Consider the following 20,822-nt stretch of genomic DNA (forward strand, 5'->3'; position numbering starts at 1 on the left):
TTAGATCAGAGTGGTGCTGGGAAAGCACAGCAGGTCAGGCAGCATCTGAGGAGCGGGAAGGGTTCCTGTTTCCTGATGAAGGGCTTTTGCCCGAAACATTGATTTTCCTGTTCCTCAGATGCTGCTTGACCTGCTGTGCTTTTCCAGCACCAATCTGATCTAAATAAACCATTGTCAGGTTGGGCTGTAGACCATGGAGGGATGAATGCTAATGAAGGGCTTTTGCCCGAAACGTCGAATCTCCTGTTCCCTGGATGCTGCCTGACCTGCTGTGCTGTTCCAGCAATAAAGTTTCAACTTTGATCTCCAGCATCTGCAGACCTCACTTTCTCCTATTTCAGCTTTAACCACTGCCACTGGTGTTGTTGGTCCACCAGAGGATGGAAATCTTTTTTTTCTCCTAAAAAAGGGATTAGAGAAGCAGATGGATTTTTAGGACACTCCTGTAGATTCATGGCCATCACTTGTATTTCATTCTGGAGTTATTATTTAATTGAATTTAAATGACCCCAATTGCCATGTTAAGATTTGAATTCATTAGTCTGGACTCTGACTAATTATACAACTGCTCGCACCTCCTCCTCTGGCTTCCCACCCCGCCACAATAATTTGCTGTACAAGTTTACTTCAATCTAGATTTTAATGATTAATCATTGGCATTATCAAACTTCCAGCCATCCAGCTCAAATTTCCAAGTGTACCTTTTACAGGTGCACTGCTAATGCACCAGAATTTGCAATAAGGAATACTGCAAGTATTTCAAAATAACGCATTCTTTAATTTTTCTTTAGAACAAGAATTGCTGGTACTACTGCAGTGCAACATTGCTTGTGTTAATATTAGATACATCATAGCTATTGTTCTTAATCAGCTTAGGTATTTGAAACAATCTCATCATATTCATAAGGAAAATATGCAATTGCACTGTAAAAAAACCATCTGAGTGATGGAAAACAATGCATAAAACAGTCAACTACAAACTTCCATGAGAACCCTTATCTAAATTGGATAAAGGTTTATTTAATCTTTCTTTCCAACACATGTTAAAATCTGTCAAACTAAAGCGAGCTACCCACACTTGCAGGATAATTCTGAAATTGCACTCCATTGGAAACATTTTCCTTCAATTTCCATTGGGACCACTGCAGGCTGCTCCAAAAATAATTCAAAATTTTAAATGATTTTTGTGGGACTAAGAGGAACTCTTATGAAATTTTTAATAGGAAGAGCTTTATGTAAGTGTGCTTCAATGGAATGTGCGATCTGAGAATGGAATTTAATTATGGAGAGATCTGTTATAGCAGTTATTTCTCAATCATGCCTTCATGAGACTAAATTGCTGAAAAACAAGAGTAACCTCGATCCAGTTATTTGTGGTAACATTAAATATGACAGCAGTCTAAATGTAATCATTTAAAATTACAATGACAATAACAAGCATTGAAATGTTTTCAATGGAAAGGATTGGGTAGTGAGCTGAAACAATTATTTCGCTCAAATCCATGCTTGGTCATCTGCATTCTCTCCACTTCAAAAATATAAATATGACTCTTCACTACTGCCTCTACTGTCCATTACAAAAAGCACCATCGTACCTGCCCCATGATATTATTCAATATTATTAATTTTTTTTAAATTACAAAACTTCAGTCATCTCAATGTAGCCAAAACACCTAAGCAAAACTTACAGAGGTAAGCATTGAGCATATTGCCAGGAAAATTTGGAAAACATATTTTAATTTTTTTTTTCTTGCTATCAGGATGCTTACAAACACATATCTTTTCCCATCCTGTAACCCAACCTGATCTCTGCCTCTTCCAATTCCACACATCCCCCATTTTCATCGCTCCACATTGCTCATTGTCCTTCAGCTGACTCTGCATCATGTTCTCAATTTCCCTCCCTAAGCGTCTGCCTTTCCACCTCCCTCTCATCTTTTCAGTTACCCACAACATGCTCTTGGTGGTCCCCTGTTCCCACATCTTCTTATGTCACTCTGCATTAAATTTGAAACCTCATCAGCTAAAAGCACTAAATTAATGCAAGTTGCTTTGATATTTAGTTACTGAATTTAAGATGATCATCACCGAAAGGAGGTGCAGAATCCCAAACTCACATTAGCTGAAATGTTTTGATCTTAGTCATGGAGTCATACAGCATGGAAACACACCCTCCAGTCAAATACATCTGCACCAACCAGACATCCTAGTCTGACCTAGGCCAATTTGTCTGCATTTGGCCCATATCCCTCTAAACCCTTCCTATTCATATACCATCCAGATGCCTTCTTTATACCGACCTCCACCATTTCCTCTGGCAGTTCATTCCATACACTCACCTCCCTCTGCATGAAAAAGTTACTGCTCAGATCCTTTTTAAATCTTCCCCGTCACCTTAAACATATGCCCTCTAGCTTTGAACTCACCAACCATAAAAGACCTTGGCTCTTCACTCTATCCATTCCTGTCAAGACTATATAAACCTCTATAACGTCACCCCTCAGTCTCCAAGGCTCCAGGGAAAATATCCCTCGCCTATTTCGCGTCTCCCCATAACTCAAACCCTCCAATCCCAGCAACATTCTTGTCAATCTTTTCTGCACCCTCTCAAGTTTAACAACATCATTCTTATAGAAAGGCAACCTGGATTGTACGCAGTATTTTAAGAGTTGCCTCACCAATGTCCTGTACAGCTGCAACATGACATCCGAACTCCTATACACAATGTCTTGACCAATGATGGGAAGCATGTGTTAGGAAACATGGGTTTGCAGTAATAGGTCCTTGGTACCCACTGGCAATAAATACCCACCTGCTCCACTTGTTTTATAAGGTTGCAGATGTCAGCAGCAATGTACCTTCAGGCACTCAACGTCCTGAGTCTCGGGAGCATAGTCCGATTGAGAGAAGTGATTCTCTGCCTGTGACATGATGTTACAATCTCACCTACGTACAGCTGGATCTTGGTGTCAGTGCCCTTCCCCTCTGCTCAATGGAGGGGCCTGGAAATGAAGAGAAGGCTCCTGGTTTCGCTCCTGATGGTGTGTGGCCCTAGTTCTAGCTAATGAGAGAGGGTAGAAAGTGGAAGTGCATGAACAGCTCTCGATGCACAGAGAAGAATAAGAGCCCTAAAAAGAAGCTGAAGGTCAGTGAAGGTTTAAGTGGGTGAAGTGCCTTCCAAGACGTTAGCAATCACATGTTAAACAATGTAAGAGCAGTAGCCTGTCTCCTGGCCAAGCCCAGAGCTCTTCATAGCATTTCTAGCTTGTCAGTTTTGCTGAAGGACCCCCAACTAGTTGCCGATAGGTCAGGAAACAGGTTTCCTCACTGTGGAATTCAGAACTCAAACAATAAAACAGCCAATAATTGGTTTATTAGCTACCTTAATCATTTCCTAATTACTTACCTAGCCAAGAGAATTTCACATCCATCTTCAAAATCTCCTCAGGAAAAACCAGAATAAAAATGGGATTATGACAGATACCAGAGTGCAGCCAATGGAAGTGATCTTCACAAGATTGTAAAGAATTCTGCCAATGATGTCAGCTTGGTTCAGTTAACAACACCCTCAGACTTCAGTGGGTTCAAATTCTGCACCCAATGGTTGAACGTAAAAGGTTAGACTAACACTCCAACAGAATGCTGCACTGTCGCAGGTAATTTTTGTCCATTGAGACATTCATCAGAGGGTTTGTCTGCCTCTTCAATAGAAGTTAAATATCCCAAAGCAAAGTTTTGACAAGCAGCAGAGAAGTTATCACTGGTGTTCTGGCCAATATTTATCTCCTAATCAGCACCACAAGAAAGAAGTGATCTGGTGTGATCGCAGTGCAGTTTGTCGAAGCTTCCTGTGTGCTGTCACCTCACATGCCATCAGCACTTTGCTGTGAATCCCTAAGAGTACAGTGACTTACAGTGAGACCGCAGCCGGGCTCTGATGGGAGTCAGTGTTTGCACCACTTTACAAGTTCTCTGCATATTAGCCAGAACCCAGAATCTGGAGGTCCCAGCTCCCAACCCAGTGCCAATCATTTTTGCCAGGGGAGAGAGAACATTTAAAAATCCATAGTTCACAGTAGCAGCAAAATGCTTCTGCCTTCAATAAGAAGCAATTTGATTTGCTGGAATGATCAAAACATCATTAGTGAGGTTTAGATAATTGAGGGAAAGATCTAAACCTACTGGAGTGCTTTTGAGAGATAAGATGCCCCTTTGGGGCTGTTGAGAGGAGATATTGAATATGTGTAAAAGGTGGATAAGGTCTGTGGAACGGAATAGCTGTGGAGTCACTTAAATCCTCTCTTCCTTAAATTTTGAAGAGACAGGCCTGCAGTTGAAAAAAAATTGAGCGCTTGCTGTTTTAATAGATGGCTGTGACATTAGCCAAAGACTATTTCAGCATGAGCACCACTTGGCTGTTTCCACAATCTATTACAAACACGATAGGGGGCTTAGAGGTTTACAGTTTGACTAACAATTTGACTACTTATAAAGATATAAGCTGTTTTTGAGGTGCAGCTATGAATACAGTTCTTTATTAATCTTTGGAGGGGATTAAGTGCTTGAAAGAAATTGTTTTTACAAAAGGTTAGGTATGTTCAAGAACTTAAATGTATTGAATGGGGTGGTATTATGATTTTTTTAAATATAAAGAGGATAGTAGATACTTGGAACATTATTTTATTTCATCTCCCCCCTCCAACTCCTAAGGTCTGCCAATAGTGTGAAGTGGGTCATGTGGCATGAAAGGTATAGGGCAAAAGTTGGTGACTGGGGGTTAACAGAGATAGGCTGAGATAGATAAAATTGATCAGTTGGGGAATCAACACTTCTGAGGAAAGGGCAGGAAAGTGGATTTGGGGAGCATTGGATCAGCCGTGATCTTAATGAATGGTGGAGCAGGCTCAAGCTAATCCTGTTCCTATTTCTTATGGTCTCATGGATTGACATGAGTTGGCACTGAGTTGGCACTGCGGCAAGAAAGAGCTTTGGGGATGTGAAGGTTGGCACTAAGTGGGCATGAGGGTCATCAGTTGACACAGAGAATGAGGGACTCTGCAGGTGGAAGGAATGACATAGGTTAGCGTTGGGTGCGGGGGGTGAATAGGGAATGAGGCCGTGGGAGGGGTTAGGGCTAGAAAGGTGTGTTTGAATTATTGCTTCCATTACACAAGATTCATTGTTGCCTTTTTGGCACCCAACAGCCCATGGTCGTTGCTGCACTATTTCCAAGGTTGATGGACTAAACTCCAATTCAGACTGCCCTCCTGGAAGGACATTCAACTATTTGGAACAATTGCTCCCAAGTCTGGATTTCAGAAGTACACAACTCAGAAGTAAAAATATGACCCAGTTTCACCAGCTTTGGTGCACCTCTTAAAGCAGACTTGTAGATTTTGGATTCTAACCGATACACTGCTTTGAAGAAGCAGACAGCCACTTTATGAGATAGAAGTCGAGCCTGAAGAGGTTGGTAGGTAAATTGGATAGGGATCTGTTGTTCTGCAGATAAGTGAACTTGATCTGTGCTAGCCCCATGGTGTAGTAATTGCACACCAGCAGCAGGACACATTACCTTTCCCATACTGCCACCAGGTCTTCTCCTCTGTCACTATGGCGAAAATGAGTACTGCAGATGCTGGAGATTAGAGTCAAGAATGTGATGCAGGAAAAGCACAGCAGGTCAGGCAGCATCCCTGCTCCTCTGTCAATTAATGTAACAGTGATACAGTGCTAACAAGCTTCCTTAATTCATGCAGTAATGCGGACAGCATTGGCAGGACCAGCATTTAATAGCCATCTCCATCCACCCAATTTTTCTAATCAACCTGCTCAGAGATGTTATTATACCTCTCACCTCTACAGCAGATGGCATTTGAACCCAGGCCTTCAGGTCCAGGGGTAGGGACACTACAACTGCGCCACAACCCACTCGTCTTGAATACTGAGTGACGTGGTAAGCTGTTTCAGAGGGCAGTTAAGGAGTCAGCCAAGTTGTTGTGGATCTGGATTCTGTAAAAATAAAAGGGCAGATTTCCTTTCCTGAAGTACATTAGTGAAGCAGATAGGTTTTTAAGACATTTTGGCAGTTACATCAGCACCATTGCTGAGACTAGCTCTTTATTCTAGATTTAGGTAATCAACTCACCAAGGCTCCTTCAACAGCATCTTCCAAACCCACAACCTCTATCCACTCTAAAAAACAAGGGTAGCAAATGCATGAGAACGTCACCATCGGCAGGTTTCCCTTCAAGTCACCACACTACCCCAACTTGGAAATATAATCACTGTTTCGCCACTTGGTCAAAATCCTGAAACTCCCATCCTAATAGCAGTATGGGTGTGACTGCCCATTGCAGACTGCAGTGGTTCCAGATGGCAGCTCAGCACTTTCACAAGGGCAAATTCGGGATGGACAATAAATGCTGGCCTTCCCCGCGACATCCACATCCCATGTACCAAGTTTTTAAAAACTGAATTTAATATCCCCAGCTGCTAAACTGGGATTTGACCTCATGTTTTCAGACCATTGGTCCTAGCATCTTGTTTATTGGCAGAGTAACATCATTACTGTGGCACAGTGGTTAGCACTGCTGCCTCACAGTGCCAGGGACCCAGGTTTGATTCCAGCCTTTGGTGACTGTCGGTGTGGAGTTTGCACATTCTCCCTGTGTCTGCTTGCGTTTTCTCTGGGTGCTCCCGTTTCCTCCCACAGTCCAAAGATGTGCAGGTCAGATGAATGGCCATGTTTTCAGACCATTGGTCCTAGCATCTTGTTTACTGGCACAGTGTTAGATGCATTAGTCAGAGGGAAATGGGTCTGGGTGAGTTACTCTTCGGAGGGTTGGTGTGGACTTGGGCTGAAGGGCCAGTTGTCACATTGTAGGGAATCTAATCTTAACTTGCTACTTTTCGCATAATCTGACATGCAGCAGCCTGGACAGGCCCATCCACCCAGCTGATACTGCCCCAGGCCTCTCAATCAAGCTTCTATCAGCTTTACTGACCTCACAAGGGAAGCAACTCTTCAGAGTATGAGAGGGAGGAAACCTTCTTGCAAGAAAGACACCATCAGTTGGCACTTGATCGTGAATTAACTGGACGGCAGTTTTCATGTTTGCCATTAAACAAATCACCTTTCACACATTTGGCAAAGTGCTCTGCAGTGTGGCTTTACAGCACAGTGCTGATTCAGAATGTCAGCATGTCACAAATGCACATGTTCCTAAACAGTTTGAATGTCGTTTAATTCATGGTTAAAGCATTAGTGTAAATGTAACAAAGTGTGTGAACTCAGTGCAGACCCATATGATTTTGAGTTTCAAGGGATGAGCAGGTCACCTGATTTGCTGCAATTAATTCATTGTCGTCTGCAAGATATTTGGATGGTTCCTCACCTTCCAAGCCTTACTTATCCTGTTGTTGCTTTTGCAATTGCAGGCTTCTCTGTACAGTGAGGCTGAGTAGAGCAACCAATTAAAATGAATTGGTCATTATTGAGGCATAGTGAAGAGAGCCCCACAGATATGTCAAGGCACCTGAAACTTCTTCAGTATCCCAATTGTATACTCTATTATTAATATTGGTGGTCCCCTGGCTTTGATTAAAAGACCACAAGAAGTAGGAGCAGAGTTCGACCGCTCAGTCATAGAGTCATAGAGATGTACAGCATGGAAACAGACCCTTCGGTCCAACCTGTCCAAGCCGACCAGATATCCCAACCCAATCTCGTCCCACCTGCCAGCACCCGGCCCATATCCCTCCAAACCCTTCCTATTCATATACCCATCCAAATGCCTCTCAAATGTTGCAATTGTACCAGCCTCCACCACATCCTCTGACAGCTCATTCAATACACGTACCACCCTCTGCGTGAAAAAGTTGCCCCTTAGGTCTCTTTTATATCCTTCTCCTCTCACCCTAAACCTATGCCCTCTAGTTCTGGACTCCCCAACCCCAGGGAAAAGACTTTGTCTATTTATCCTATCCATGCCCCTCAAAATTTTGTAAACCTCTATAAGGTTTACCTCTATAACCTCTTGGGCTTCAGATTGGTATGACAGGTCGGCGCAACATCGAGGGCCGAAGGGCCTGAACTGCGCTGTAATGTTCTATGTTCTATAAGGTTCGAATCTGCTGCACCATTCAACAAGACGATGGCTGAGCTAATCATTCTTAACTCCACTTTCCTGCTTCTTAATTTTGATTCCTTTCCTGATTAAAAAGTCTGTTGATCTCAACCTTGAAAATACTTAATGACCCAGTCTTCCGAGGAAAAGAATTCCACAGATTCACTGCCTGACAGAAGAAATTTCTCCTCAATTGTGTCCGAACTTGGCAAACTTTTATTTTGAAATTATGCTCCCTTGTTCTAGTCTTTCCTAAAGGGGAAACAGCTATCCTGTCAAGCTTCCTAAAAAACATGTATATTTCAATGAGATAACTTCTCTTTCTTCAAAATTTCAATGAGTACATGTCCAAACTACCCTATTTCTTCGCCTATGAACATTTATTTATATCCAAGAAAAACCTAATGAACTTTCTCTCTACTGCTTTCAATGCTAGTATATCTTCCCCAAGATAAGGGACCCAAAACATTCACAGAGTACTCTACACGTCTAACCGGTGCCATTATGACTTTAGCAAGATCTCTCCATGTTTATACTCCTCCTTTTGAAATATATGACCAACAACCTATTTGCTCAAGGTTTGCGAAAAGATTTGTAGCTTGAGTGTCATTTGTCATAGTTGTGGGTATGTTTGCTGAGCTGGGAAGTTGATTAGCAGACATTTTGTCCCCTGTCTAAGTGACATCTTCAGTGCTGAGGTGGAGATGGTCAAGAGTGTCCAGTTTCTGGGAGGGATGATCACTAACAATCTGTCCTGGTCCACCACCCCAATAACACTTCTACTTCCTCAGGAGGCTAAGGAAAGTCAGCATGTCTACAAAGGCGGTGACCAATTTTTATAGCTGCACCGTAGAAAGCATCCTATCTGGATGCAAGCTAGCTGGATGGTTTGGTAACTGCTCTTCCCAAGACCATAAAAAACTACAGATTCATGAACACAGCCCAGTCTATCATGCAAACCAGCTTTCCATCCACTGACTCCATTGTTACTTCCCGCTGCCTTGGTTATATTCTCTTCCACCCTCTTCTGTCAGGCAGAAGTAATAAAGGTTTGAACACATGCACGAACAGATTCAAGGGGGACAGTGAGGTCTGCAGATGCTGGAAATCAGAGTTGAGAGTGTGTTACTGACCTGCTGTGCTTTTCCAGCAACCACAATCTCAACCACAAACAGATTCAAGACCAGCTTCTTCCCCACTATTATCAGACGTTTGAATAGACCTCTCAAATGTTAATTATGATCTCTTTCTCTCTCTCTGCACCTTCTCTGTGGCTGTAACATTGTCTCCTGAAATCTGTTCTGCTACCCAAATGCATCTGTGATCTGCCTGTACAACATGAAAAACAGCACTTTTCAATGTATCTTGGTACATGTGACAACAATTAATCAAACAAATAAACTCAAACCTTACAGAGTTGGCCAAATCTTTGCTGTATGTGTACAGCTGTACAAAAAATGTAAAGATTCCATGAACATATATAAACCTTCAACACAATACAAAACAAAAATTAAAACTTATTAAATGTCCTTAATAATAGACTCTTGTATTTTCCTAATGGTGTCAGACTAACTGACATATAATTCTGTGTTCTCCTACTTTTGAAGTTATATTTGTTATCCTCTAATCCATGGGGACCACTGCAGCATCTACAGAAGTCTGAAACAAAACAAAATCAATGCATTTACTATGACTGCAGCCACCTCTATAAAACCCCAAGGGTGTAGTCTATCAGAGTTTCAGATTCAGCAGTTTTGCCAGTACTTTTTCTTTACTAAAATTAATTACTTTTTGTTTCTCACTCTTTTTAAACCTATGGTTCTACATAATTTCCACTATGTTCTTTGGATGTTCTCTTTTGAAGACAAATGCCAAACATTTATTTTCATTTAGATTAGAGTGGTGCTGCAAAAGCACAGCAGGTCAGGCAGCATCCGAGGAGCAGGAGAATTGATGTTTCGGGCAAAAGTTCTTCATCAGGAATAGAGGGCAGGAAGCCTCCCCTCGGATGCTGCCTGACCTGCTGTGCTTTTCCAGCACCACTCTGATCAAAACTCTGGTTTCCAGCATCTGCAGTCCTCATTTTTACCTATTTATTTTCATTTGTCATTCCCTTATTCCCCAGCAGAATATTGAATATAGGAGTTAGGATGTCATGATGTGGCTATACCGGACATTGGTGAGGCCCCTTTTAAAATACTGTACACAATTCTAGTCACCCTTCTATTGGAAGGATGCTGTTAAACTTGAGGGTGCAGAAAGGATTAACAAGGATGACGCTGGGATTGGAGAGTTTGTGTTGGAGGGAGAGGCTGAATAGGCTGGAGCTTTTTTTCCCCTGGAACAGAGGAGGCTGAGGATTAACCTTATAGAGATTTCTAAAGTCATGAGGGGAATGGATAAGGTCATTTTCCAAGGATGGTGAAGTTCAAAACTAGAGGGGAGAGATTTAAGGTGAGAGGGGAAAGACTTAAAAGCAGGTATAGCAGAGGGTGGCGTGTGTAAGGAATGAGCTACCAGAGGAAATGGTGTAGGCTGGTACAATTACAACATTTAAAAGGCATCTGGATGTGTATACGAATAGGAAGGGTATATTGCGATATGGGCCAAAGGCTGGCAAATGGGACTAGGTCAGATTGGGATGTCTGGTGGGCACAGACAAGTTGGACTGAAGGGTCTACTTGCATGCTCTATGACTCTATAACTTCTGTATAATTTAATGGTCATCCCACATTTCCAGAGGGAACTTTATTCCTGCATTTTCATTAATATGAACAATTTCATGAACAGTTTGTCATTGTTCATCTACCATCATATCTTATTATCTTCCCAAACTGCCTCAGACAACTCACCAAGTTTGGTACATACCCATAGCACTCTTCAAAATAAACTGAAATTTCAACATTCTTGCCTAAGAATTTATTTCTATAAGACTGTTAGAGTCTATTAGAGAATTTATTTCTCTAATCCTGTCTTATTAGGCAGCACCAGATCCACAATAGTCTCCTTCCTAGTTAATTCCTCAACATATCATTCATTCTCGGGATCTGTTTCAAATTCATTGCATGAACTCATCCCTCAAGTTACATTTGTCAATTTGGCATGCCCAGTTGTGTGAAGATTAAAGTTATCCTCAATATTGCATTATGCTTGTTACATACTCCTTTGATCTTACACATCAATATTCTATCCAGTATTATTAGGTGACCTATAAATTACTGCCACCAATTTCTTCTGTGCTTGTTTCCTTTTTAACTTCCACCCATACTGATTCTAATCTTGCTTTTCTGAGATAAGATACTTTCCAACTTCTGCTTTTATCTCATTTTTACTATCAGGTTACATCACCGACTTTTCCATTTTGCCTACCTTTTCTAAAACTCAAGTACCCTGGAAAATTTAAGTCCCCAATCTTGGTCACCCTGCATACCTTGGTCACCCATCTCTGTAAGGGCCACTAGGTCAAACCACTTTATCAATACTTGTACCATTATTAAATTCTCTGTTCATTCCAGTCTCTATCTGCTTGATTTTAACTAAGTTACTTCTCTGCACTAGTCTTAAGAACAAAGAACAGTACAGCATAGGAATAGGCCCTTTAGCCCATTAAACCTGTACCAATACATACATCTTTCTAAACTCTACACAGTCTATATTCCCTGCCTATTCTTGTATCTGTAAAGATGCCTCTTAAACATTGTTAATGCATCTGCTTCTACCACTTCCAGGCCTCTGTGTAAAAAACTTGCCTCTCACATCTCCTTTAAACTTTCTCCCTTTTACCTTAAACCCAGGCCTCTTAGTAATTGACATTTCCACCCTTTGGAAAATGACTTCAACTATCTGTTCTATCCATGCCTCTCATAATTTTGTAAACTTCTATCAGGTCGCCACCTCAGAATCCAATGTTCAAGTTTGTCCAATCTCTCCTCACAGCTAATACCTTCCAACCAGGCAACATTCTCGTAAACCTTTTCTGAACCCACTCCAAAGCCTCCAGATTCTTCTGGTAGAGTCCATAGAACAGGACTGTCCACAATATTCCAAATTTGCCCGAACTGAAATTCTACACATCTGCAACATAACTTGCCAATATTTATCTACACTCTGACCAATAAAGGCAAGCATACCATATCCTTTCTTGACCATTTTATGCACTTGTGTTGCCATTTTCAGGGAACTGTGGACCTGTACCTAGATACACCTGTATGTTAATGCTTCTTAGTATTCTGCCAATTACTGTACACTTTCCTCCCGCATTAGACCTTCCAAAATGCATCACGTTGCATTTGTCTGAATTAAATTTCATCTGCAATTTGTCCACCCACATCTCCAGCTGTATCCTCTGGCAATTATCCTCACTGCCCACAGCTCTCCCAATCTTTGTGTTGTCTGCAAACTCACTAATCAGATCACCCATGTTCTCCTCAAATCATTTATATATGTTACAAACAATAGGTCCCAGCACTGATTCCTGCAGAACCCCACTGGTCACAGATCTCCTATCAGAAAAATACCCTCCCACTACTAGTCACTGTCTTCTTTAACCAAGCCAGTTCTGTATCCACCTTAATAGCTCTCCACCGATTCCATGTAACTTCAGATGCTGTATTAGCCTGATGTGGCTTGTCCATGGCCTTGCTAAAGTTCATGTAGACAACATCAATGGCCTTTCCATTATTAATGACCTTTGTCACTTCACTAAAAAACTCAATCCATTTTGTAAGATGAGATCTTCCTCACAAAAAGCCATGTTGCTTATCATTAATAAGTCCATATTTCTCGAAATGTGAGTAAATCCTGTCCCTAAGAAACTTCGCCACTAACTTCCCTACTACTTACGTAAGACTCATCAGTCTGTAATTACACAGATTATCCCTGTTGCAAAACAAGGAAGCAAAGGAACAACGTTCACTATTCTCCAGTTGTCTGGGACCTCTCCTGTAACCAAAAAGGATACAAAGATTTTGTACAAGGCCTCATCAATTTCCTCCTTTACCTCTCTCAGTATTCTTGGATAGATCCCAATAGCTCCTAGGGACTTGTCTACATTAATGCTTTTCAAAACATCCAACACCTCCTTTTATTTTGACCTAAAATATCAACATGGTCCTCTCTACACCCACTCTCCACCATGTCCTTTTCATTTAGGAGCCTACTCCTTGTTTAAGTAGACTCCTACTTTCTTCATATTCTTCAAGAACTCTGTCTTCAGTTTCCGAAACTATTCATACACCTTTCTTTTCTTTTCAATTAAGCTTATAATTTCTCCATTTGTTTCTTCTTCAGAGGTATAACTTTATCCTTAGCTGAACCTTCTTCTCCCTTTATTAATTTAAAGATCAAGCCATCATCGTAGCCATTTTATCCTCCACAACGCTGAACCAAGCTGAGTTTAAATGGGCACAATACTAAAGAACCAACCCTATTGTTCCCCAGAATGAGCATCTTCCAATCCACAAGGACCATTCTAGAATCTGGAGAATTCTGTACGATCAAAACAGTCCATCCACTGGATGGATTTGAAACTCCTGACAATTACACCACTCTTGCACCCTTTCATTGGTTGTTTTCTGCTGATTTGTATAGATCAGGTAGCAATCTACAGATCATTACTTTTGAGGTTCTGGCTCTTAATTTGTAACTTAGCTTCTCAAACTCTCATGGCTGAGCTTCATTCCAACAACGTTGTTCATTCCTATGTGGACCACAGCAATGAGAATCCTCCTCCTCCAGTTCCAACTCTGAGGAAACATTCTTAACCCTGTTATTGGACAAACAAACACAGCTTGGGGGCTCACAGAGAAGCTGAAAATAATATTATCTGACTATACTTTCCACTACCATTCCCATATTACTTTTCGCACTCTGCATTTAGATGGGTTCCAGTACTAAAGTGTTGTGATCAATTTATTAGTCTTCCCATCTGCTTTTGTTCTGATTGAAAATGGTTGCAAGTACTCATACCTGTTGGACAATTGCATATTAGATGCCTCTATTACATATCTTCCTGAGTCACTGTCACATTGTTTGTCTCTGACTACTAACCAAATCTAAACTGCATCTAATCTAAGCATCTGACTACCTCCTAGATCAAAATGTCGAAGTAATTACCTTATCTGATACATGGCAATTTCTGCATTGATGTCTCCAGTTCAATACCTCTTGTTGCAGGTACTATTGTTGTGGTTGTTCAGGATTTCCCTGATCTCTTTGATATCCCACATGCTCCAAATGCATCATATTTCCAGCACTGCCTGCTCTATTCAATTTTGTTTTATTTATTTTGACAAATTGAAGGTTTATGTAATTAATGCATTTGGATTATTTTTAATTTTGAAACTAATTAATTTAACCAGTTAAAATTATTAATTTAACAAAATAAAAGTTCTGGATTTTAAGTTTTAAATAATTACTGCCTCCAGTTTACACACACCATGACACCACATTCTCATCTTGCTTAAGGAATTTCTTTCTTTTGGGTTTGTTGGTGACTGTCTTGAGTCACCTCCAGTCACGTTCTTCTCAACAAGTGGAAATACCCTCTCTGAATCCACATTCATAATACCTTTCATAACTTCAAATAGCTCAATCCTTCTGCTCACACAAGAAATGAGGCCTGTTCACTCTTTCCTGTAATGTGTCTCCGATATCACCCTAATGGATCTTCTCTACACGATCTCCAGTGTTTCTATATGATTTCTGCAACATGACAACTAGAAATGCAGGTTTAAGATCATTTCACTAATTTTCAATGCCTCTAGAAATAAAGCCTAGTGCTCAGTTTGCTTTTTATTATGACCTTGCTAACCTGTGTCACAATTTTCAGAGATTGTGAGTCAAGATTCCTTTCTTCCTCCATCCCACTTAGACTTGCATCTTTCTTGTGACCTCTGTATTCTTCCCACCATAGTATTTATACTGACTCCCATTTACCTGTGTTAAACTTTATTTAGCAATGACTTGTTCATTTGTGGTTTATTAATTCCCCTCTGTAATTACACACACACAAACTTAAATATTGTACTGTTAATTTTAGGTCCTGTTTGAAAACACCAGCCAGTGATTATCATGATTTGCCGATGTTATCCATCCTCACACTCACAGATTTGTGGTTTATTGCCTTTCCAATAATTTGCACAAACATTTCTGGTTGACTGTGCTTGATGTGGGAGGTCATTCTAAGGAAATTGCAACTCCTGATAAGATTTGAAAAGCTGTGATGAACTGCTAAAGTTGCACATTGCATGCATTATTATAAAATAGCACACCAATAATCTTCATATTCATATAGACTGAAGAACAGAAGGAGATTATAGTCATCAGAATGCGATTATTGCAATCAGAATATGATTATGCATAAAATCATGTACAAGTTTCACATTTTATATTTTAGATTACATGCATAATTCAAGACGAATTTGAAAAATGAATTTGATTTTGATATGTTGTCAGGACATTTTCAAAACATACTGTGAATCCAGTTAGATTTCTCTCCTCATGTAGAAACAATTTGTTTTAATTCAGCACAGAATGATGAGAATCCCACTGTTGCCCATCTATTATCCAAGGAAGTATTTCTAACTATCAAATGTGGAAGTATGCTAGAATTCGTGAATACAGAAAATACCTTTGAGTGCACACTTTTGAAACGCCTGTCACAGATGCCCTGGAAAAATGATGCATACTATATTTCTCAATTACCAAAGGTAATCCTCTTATCTCCACATCTTGAATATTGCATTCTAGCCTTAAACAACATTACTGCTTCCAACAACATTGCAATTCCACAGATCTCACTGGAAGCTGTTTTCCTGTGTTCTAGAAAGTGGGCATATAGTATCATCTGGGATCTGAGCAGACAGGACAAAGATAACAAGGCTCATCTGATTTTAAATTGATAGAAATTCAAATGGGTTGTTTCTAGACAAACATTTCACTCCACCTATTTCATTGTTTGTCTCAATTCAGTGATACAATATTTTTATAATTACAAAGTCAGCCCCACTTTCACCCTGTGTGGTACTTATTCACATAGGTTAGTGATCACTTTGCCTCCAATCCTAACCCCGACTCATATTTATCCAACTTCTGGTTAAATAACCAGTATCAACCAGTAACGGAATCTCCCTGCACTGTTTTATTCCATGAAACTCTATAGCACAGAAACACATCATTAACCAAGAAAGGTTTATATTGGCATGTGTGCTCTCCACCAGCTCACATTTTTCAACATCTCTTTTTTATTTGTTTCTCCCTCATGTGTTTATTTAGCTTCCTTTCAATGCATCAATGATACTAATGCAATTTGCACACAATTAGTTGATTTCACATTCACTCTGCTCCCTGAAAAATGAATCATCTCCTTATTGGATTTGTGTGATTAATTGCTATAGTTTCAGAATCCCCCTAAGTGGAAGCATCTATATGCCTGCTCTATCAAATCTCATCATTATTTTGAAAACCTCCATCAGGTCATCTCTCCGGAGAAAAGCAATCCAGCCTGTTAACTCTGTTTGAAGCTAGTTATTTTTAAACCTGTGCCCTCTTACACTGACCCAACAATCCAGGCCACATGGTTTATTAACACTTTTAGCATCTTAAAGGCCTGGACCATTTTGCATTCAATGGCAAAATAAAATGGAAGAAGGTAAGTATAAAATCACTTGAACAGAAACTTGGAACGTGCCAGTGCGTTGTGCTGTTTATTCAAGGGAGAAGAGACTGTCCCAGTGAAAGTTTTATGACACAGGGGGTCATGGTAACCATATGTTGAGCATAAGAAGCTGCACATTAAACAGCCACATAAACTAGAAACTCCGCAAGGAACACAGAATCATTCCAAAAAGTTGTTTAAGGGGAGGAGGGTTCTAACTTCTACAAGCAATTTCAACCCAAACATTTAACCAGTGTCAGTCTGAATCTGCTGGAATAGATCAGAGGGCGCCGTGCATCTATTTGAATAAATTGTGATGCTAAAGGGACGTGACAGGAAAGGTACCAAGTCAGGAGTTGTGTGTATCTTCTGCAGTAAACGTTGCTTGAGTCTCCCAAGCGGCACAAGAGCAGTTCTACCACAATGCCTTTGACACGTTCATACAAAGTGGTTTCTATGGCAGCATATATTCGGTTAGAGCCACATCCAATCCGGATCAACATTTTATGACTGCTCAGAGGAGTTAGGTTGTTGAAGAGAAGGAGATGAAGGAGCAGCTTTGTGGTGTACTCCTTACCTGGCTCTGTGCAGTTCTTCGCTTGAGTCTCGTTGGCGGTCACCGCGACCATTAACTTCCTGTTCCGCCACTGTAGATCCAGTGTGGCTGGGTGTCCAGTGGCCTTCCCGTTTTCTGTTGGAATTATCAATTAGCACGTGTTATTCTTTCATGGGGAGGACGCCGATTCCTTAGCCGGGGGACGCTGGCGTCGAAATCTCCCTCCAGCCCCAAACCTTTGATATGATCTTTCATTCAAAACTCTCCATCTCCTGCAAGTAATAGGCTGCAGCACCCTTTTCAAAACTTATTGCTACAAGATCTTAATATCAAACGGAACCATTCCGGGCAACAAATTGAGCAAATACCAAACACCATTCATTCATAAAACCCGAACAATTGCAGAGACTCAAATGAATAATACTTTTAAAATCTCCATGAATGCGCCCTTTCAGAGAGAACTTGATGCATTTTATCACGTCGTTTTTTTTTGGTGAGGGGGCAATCTTGAGGGGTTAAAGATGACAGGCATGGTAAAAATAAACCACCTTGACAAAACGAGATGAAACTTACACATCTCATCCACGGTGGCTACATTGAGGAAGCTATATTTTGGAAAGAAATTTAGTCTATAAATATCAGGGACTATAATCCTATCGATTTGGACAAGGCCACATAGAACTCGGGTTATGAGTTCATGCCTCCGCTGCTGTCATGGGGAGCTATAAAAACTTAAAAGAGCGAAATCATTCCAGTTGCAACAATCCAAATCACCGGCATTATATTTCAACACAAGGCGGCTGCGAGTTCTACGTTTTAATTTAAAGGCATCTCGTTTACAATCGATTAAACCTCTCTCCGTTTCCAGCCAACAAAGGCAATGATGAGTGGAAAAGTTCAATTCTTCGACAGGGCACTCTCTCACTCACCTAGTCTGGAGAACAGGCTGCACAAACACCACGCCAGGAGCAGAATACTGCAGGAAACGCCGACCTGGTACAGGAACATCTCTTTCCTCCTGCGAACTTTGGTCATTTTTGCAAACGTTGACATTATTGTATTCCTCGGTCGCTTGGTCCTGGAATCCATCGCCTCTGACAATATGTTTTTGTGTTATTGCGAGCGGGGTTGGGGGTGGGGGTGGATGGTTGGAGAACCTATTTTTTTTTCTCTCTCTGTCCCTCCCACCCCCTTTTCCAGTATGTTTAAACTCGGGCGCCAGTTCTCATTGCATGGCTTTAAAGGAGGGATAAGCAAGGCTTGATGCAGTGTCGTGATCACATGTGAGCTGCGGGGTTTAGAGACCCGGCGAGAGAAAGAGAGAGACAGTGTGAGACACAGTGAGAGAGTGAGAGGCTGTCAGTTTCAGGATGCTCGCAGCTTCGTGTAATGACGAAAGCTCGTCAATTTCTTCGAATGGGGATTTTTCTTCCCCCCCCCCGTCACACCGAAGATTGACAAAGCAGCCGGCGCCTCTTTTTTTTGTTAAGGGAAAATTTCAAAGTAAAATGATCAACTGATAAATTGTAGATCCTGATTAATACTTAAGCAAAAAAAAAGTCAAGTTCTTGGTGCTGGTTTCAATGTGCTCCCAGAGCCGTGTGACACTCACGGCCAGTTACTGAGTCGCTGCTCTTCCCAGTTTGATGCCGAGAACTTTAACTCCGCCGAACATGGGCTTTGAGACTGGCGGTTGATCCCTGACAACATTAGAGCGGCATAATCCCTGCTTTCTGCCGAAAACCGGCAGGAATTATCCTGTGTGTGTGTGAGAGAGAGAGAAAGAGAGACACAGAGAGACCTTGGTTAAAATTTGAAAATAGGGAGAGCAGCCCTTTATGCATTATCATTGCCTATCGTACACCAGGTGAATGGTGGTTAAAGTATGGGGTGAATACACTGAATAAGGAGCATTTGGCGATTTCAACTTTTATATTAGGGGTCGACAGGACGCGGCTTCTTAATCGGTTCTGACGTTACCAAATAACAGCGCCTCTGCTTGAGTTGGAGGTGTCAAGTATTTTGCTTCAGATGTCAATATGAATGAGAGGGACAGGTTGGAGCCGTGCGTATTTCAGGTCGAGAGTCAAGTCCCAATCCTGAGCGCTGGTTCCTCTTGCCTCTGAGAGGCGCTCAGCCACACGCTGGGAACACTAGTAGAACCGGGGGATTAATTACTTCCTATCATCCTCTCTGTAAAATGAATGCGATCCCGGAAGGAGGATTGCTGACCAGGGCGTTTGTTTAACAAAATGTGTGTTTAGCTAAATTGGTTGTCTGGAGATTCGTGTCATGTGAGAAGCGCATTGCCAATCACAGCCAACATGTGGACTGCTGATTGCAGACTCTCTTTCTGACTCCAGAAGTCGAGGGAAGCCATTCGTTTGGTCACACCACCAATTTTCATGTTGTCTGCAAACTGACTCTTCATACCTCCGACATTCATGTCAAGATCATTAAAAGATAAAGTCACCATAGTCTAACTGGACCACAGGGCTCCTCTCTCATTAGATAAAGAGAGGGACGAATGGTGGTGGGTCACTAAATCTCAGGTGAAGGGCAAACATGAGAAGCTGAATCCTTCATGGTAACCTCAGCCAGTGTGAGAATTGAACTCATTTGTGTCACGCTGCATTATGAACCAGCTGTACAGCCAATTGAACTTTCTACAGTATTCTAGGGCAGCCAAAGTATTAAGCTGTCAGTAGTTGCTATAAGCTTCTTTTTTTTCCCTTTATCTAACCTTTATATCCCTTGATGTCCAGGATTCTCAGCATTTGTTGGTCCCATCCTGCCCCATTACAGGAACATGTTGAGACGGCATTCTTGTTATTGCCCCGTTGAATGGCGGATGTGGATTTAGAATTGTTATTTCCAGGCTATCCAGAAACAAAATTCCCAATTCCCGGAATCTGTAGCCCTCCCTCCTGCTCCAAATTTTCAATTACACATTCATCTTTTCAATCACCTATTCCTGTATTCACTAGCACATGGGACTAGTAGTAATCCAAAGACTATAACCTTTGAGGTTGTGTTTTTAAACTGCTACTCACTGCAAGATGAAATCCTTCTTTTTACTTGTATCGCTAGTCACAATGAGAACCATGTCCTCGGACTGTTCACCCACCCCCATCCCCCATCCCCCTTCAGAATACCCTGCAGCTGTTCAGTGACATCCTTAATCTTGGCCCGCAGGTAACATGCCATCTTGGGGTCACACCTGAAGTCACAGGAATGCCTGTCTGTACCCCTCACTATTGAATCCCCACCACTAATATTCTCCCTCACTTTCTGCTCCCTCCTTATGCAGCTGGGCTCCACAGATGAACGTGGGTGGCACGGTGGCACAGTGGTTAGCACTGCTGCCTCACAGCGCCAGAGACCTGGGTTCAATTCCCACCTCAGGCGACTGACTGTGTGGAGTTTGCACATTCTCCCCGTGTCTGCGTGGGTTTCCTCCGGGTGCTCCGGTTTCCTCCCA

At 41.5% G+C, this 20,822-nt stretch overlaps 1 protein-coding gene and 1 long non-coding RNA gene across 2 annotated transcripts in view; one reads left to right on the forward strand and one right to left on the reverse strand.

Annotated features, from left to right (window-relative positions):
* Window positions 1-19,638, reverse strand: part of LOC122553444 (sodium/potassium/calcium exchanger 4-like) — a 291,292-nt gene extending 271,654 nt beyond the window's left edge. The window contains exons 1-3 of the mRNA XM_043697208.1: window positions 19,322-19,638; window positions 18,271-19,099; window positions 17,363-17,476 (exon numbers count right to left, since the gene is read on the reverse strand). Coding sequence (XP_043553143.1) covers window positions 17,363-17,476; window positions 18,271-18,430 — 274 coding nt within the window. The 5' untranslated portion in view covers window positions 18,431-19,099; window positions 19,322-19,638. The remainder of the gene's footprint in view (window positions 1-17,362; window positions 17,477-18,270; window positions 19,100-19,321) is intronic.
* The window catches only part of LOC122553445, a 31,924-nt gene continuing 28,602 nt past the window's right edge, over window positions 17,501-20,822 (forward strand). Inside the window, exon 1 of the long non-coding RNA XR_006312713.1 lies at window positions 17,501-18,337. This is a non-coding gene — a long non-coding RNA (uncharacterized LOC122553445). The remainder of the gene's footprint in view (window positions 18,338-20,822) is intronic.

The sequence above is a fragment of the Chiloscyllium plagiosum genome, chromosome 10, assembly GCF_004010195.1.
Source record: "Chiloscyllium plagiosum isolate BGI_BamShark_2017 chromosome 10, ASM401019v2, whole genome shotgun sequence".
Taxonomy (NCBI): domain Eukaryota; kingdom Metazoa; phylum Chordata; class Chondrichthyes; order Orectolobiformes; family Hemiscylliidae; genus Chiloscyllium; species Chiloscyllium plagiosum.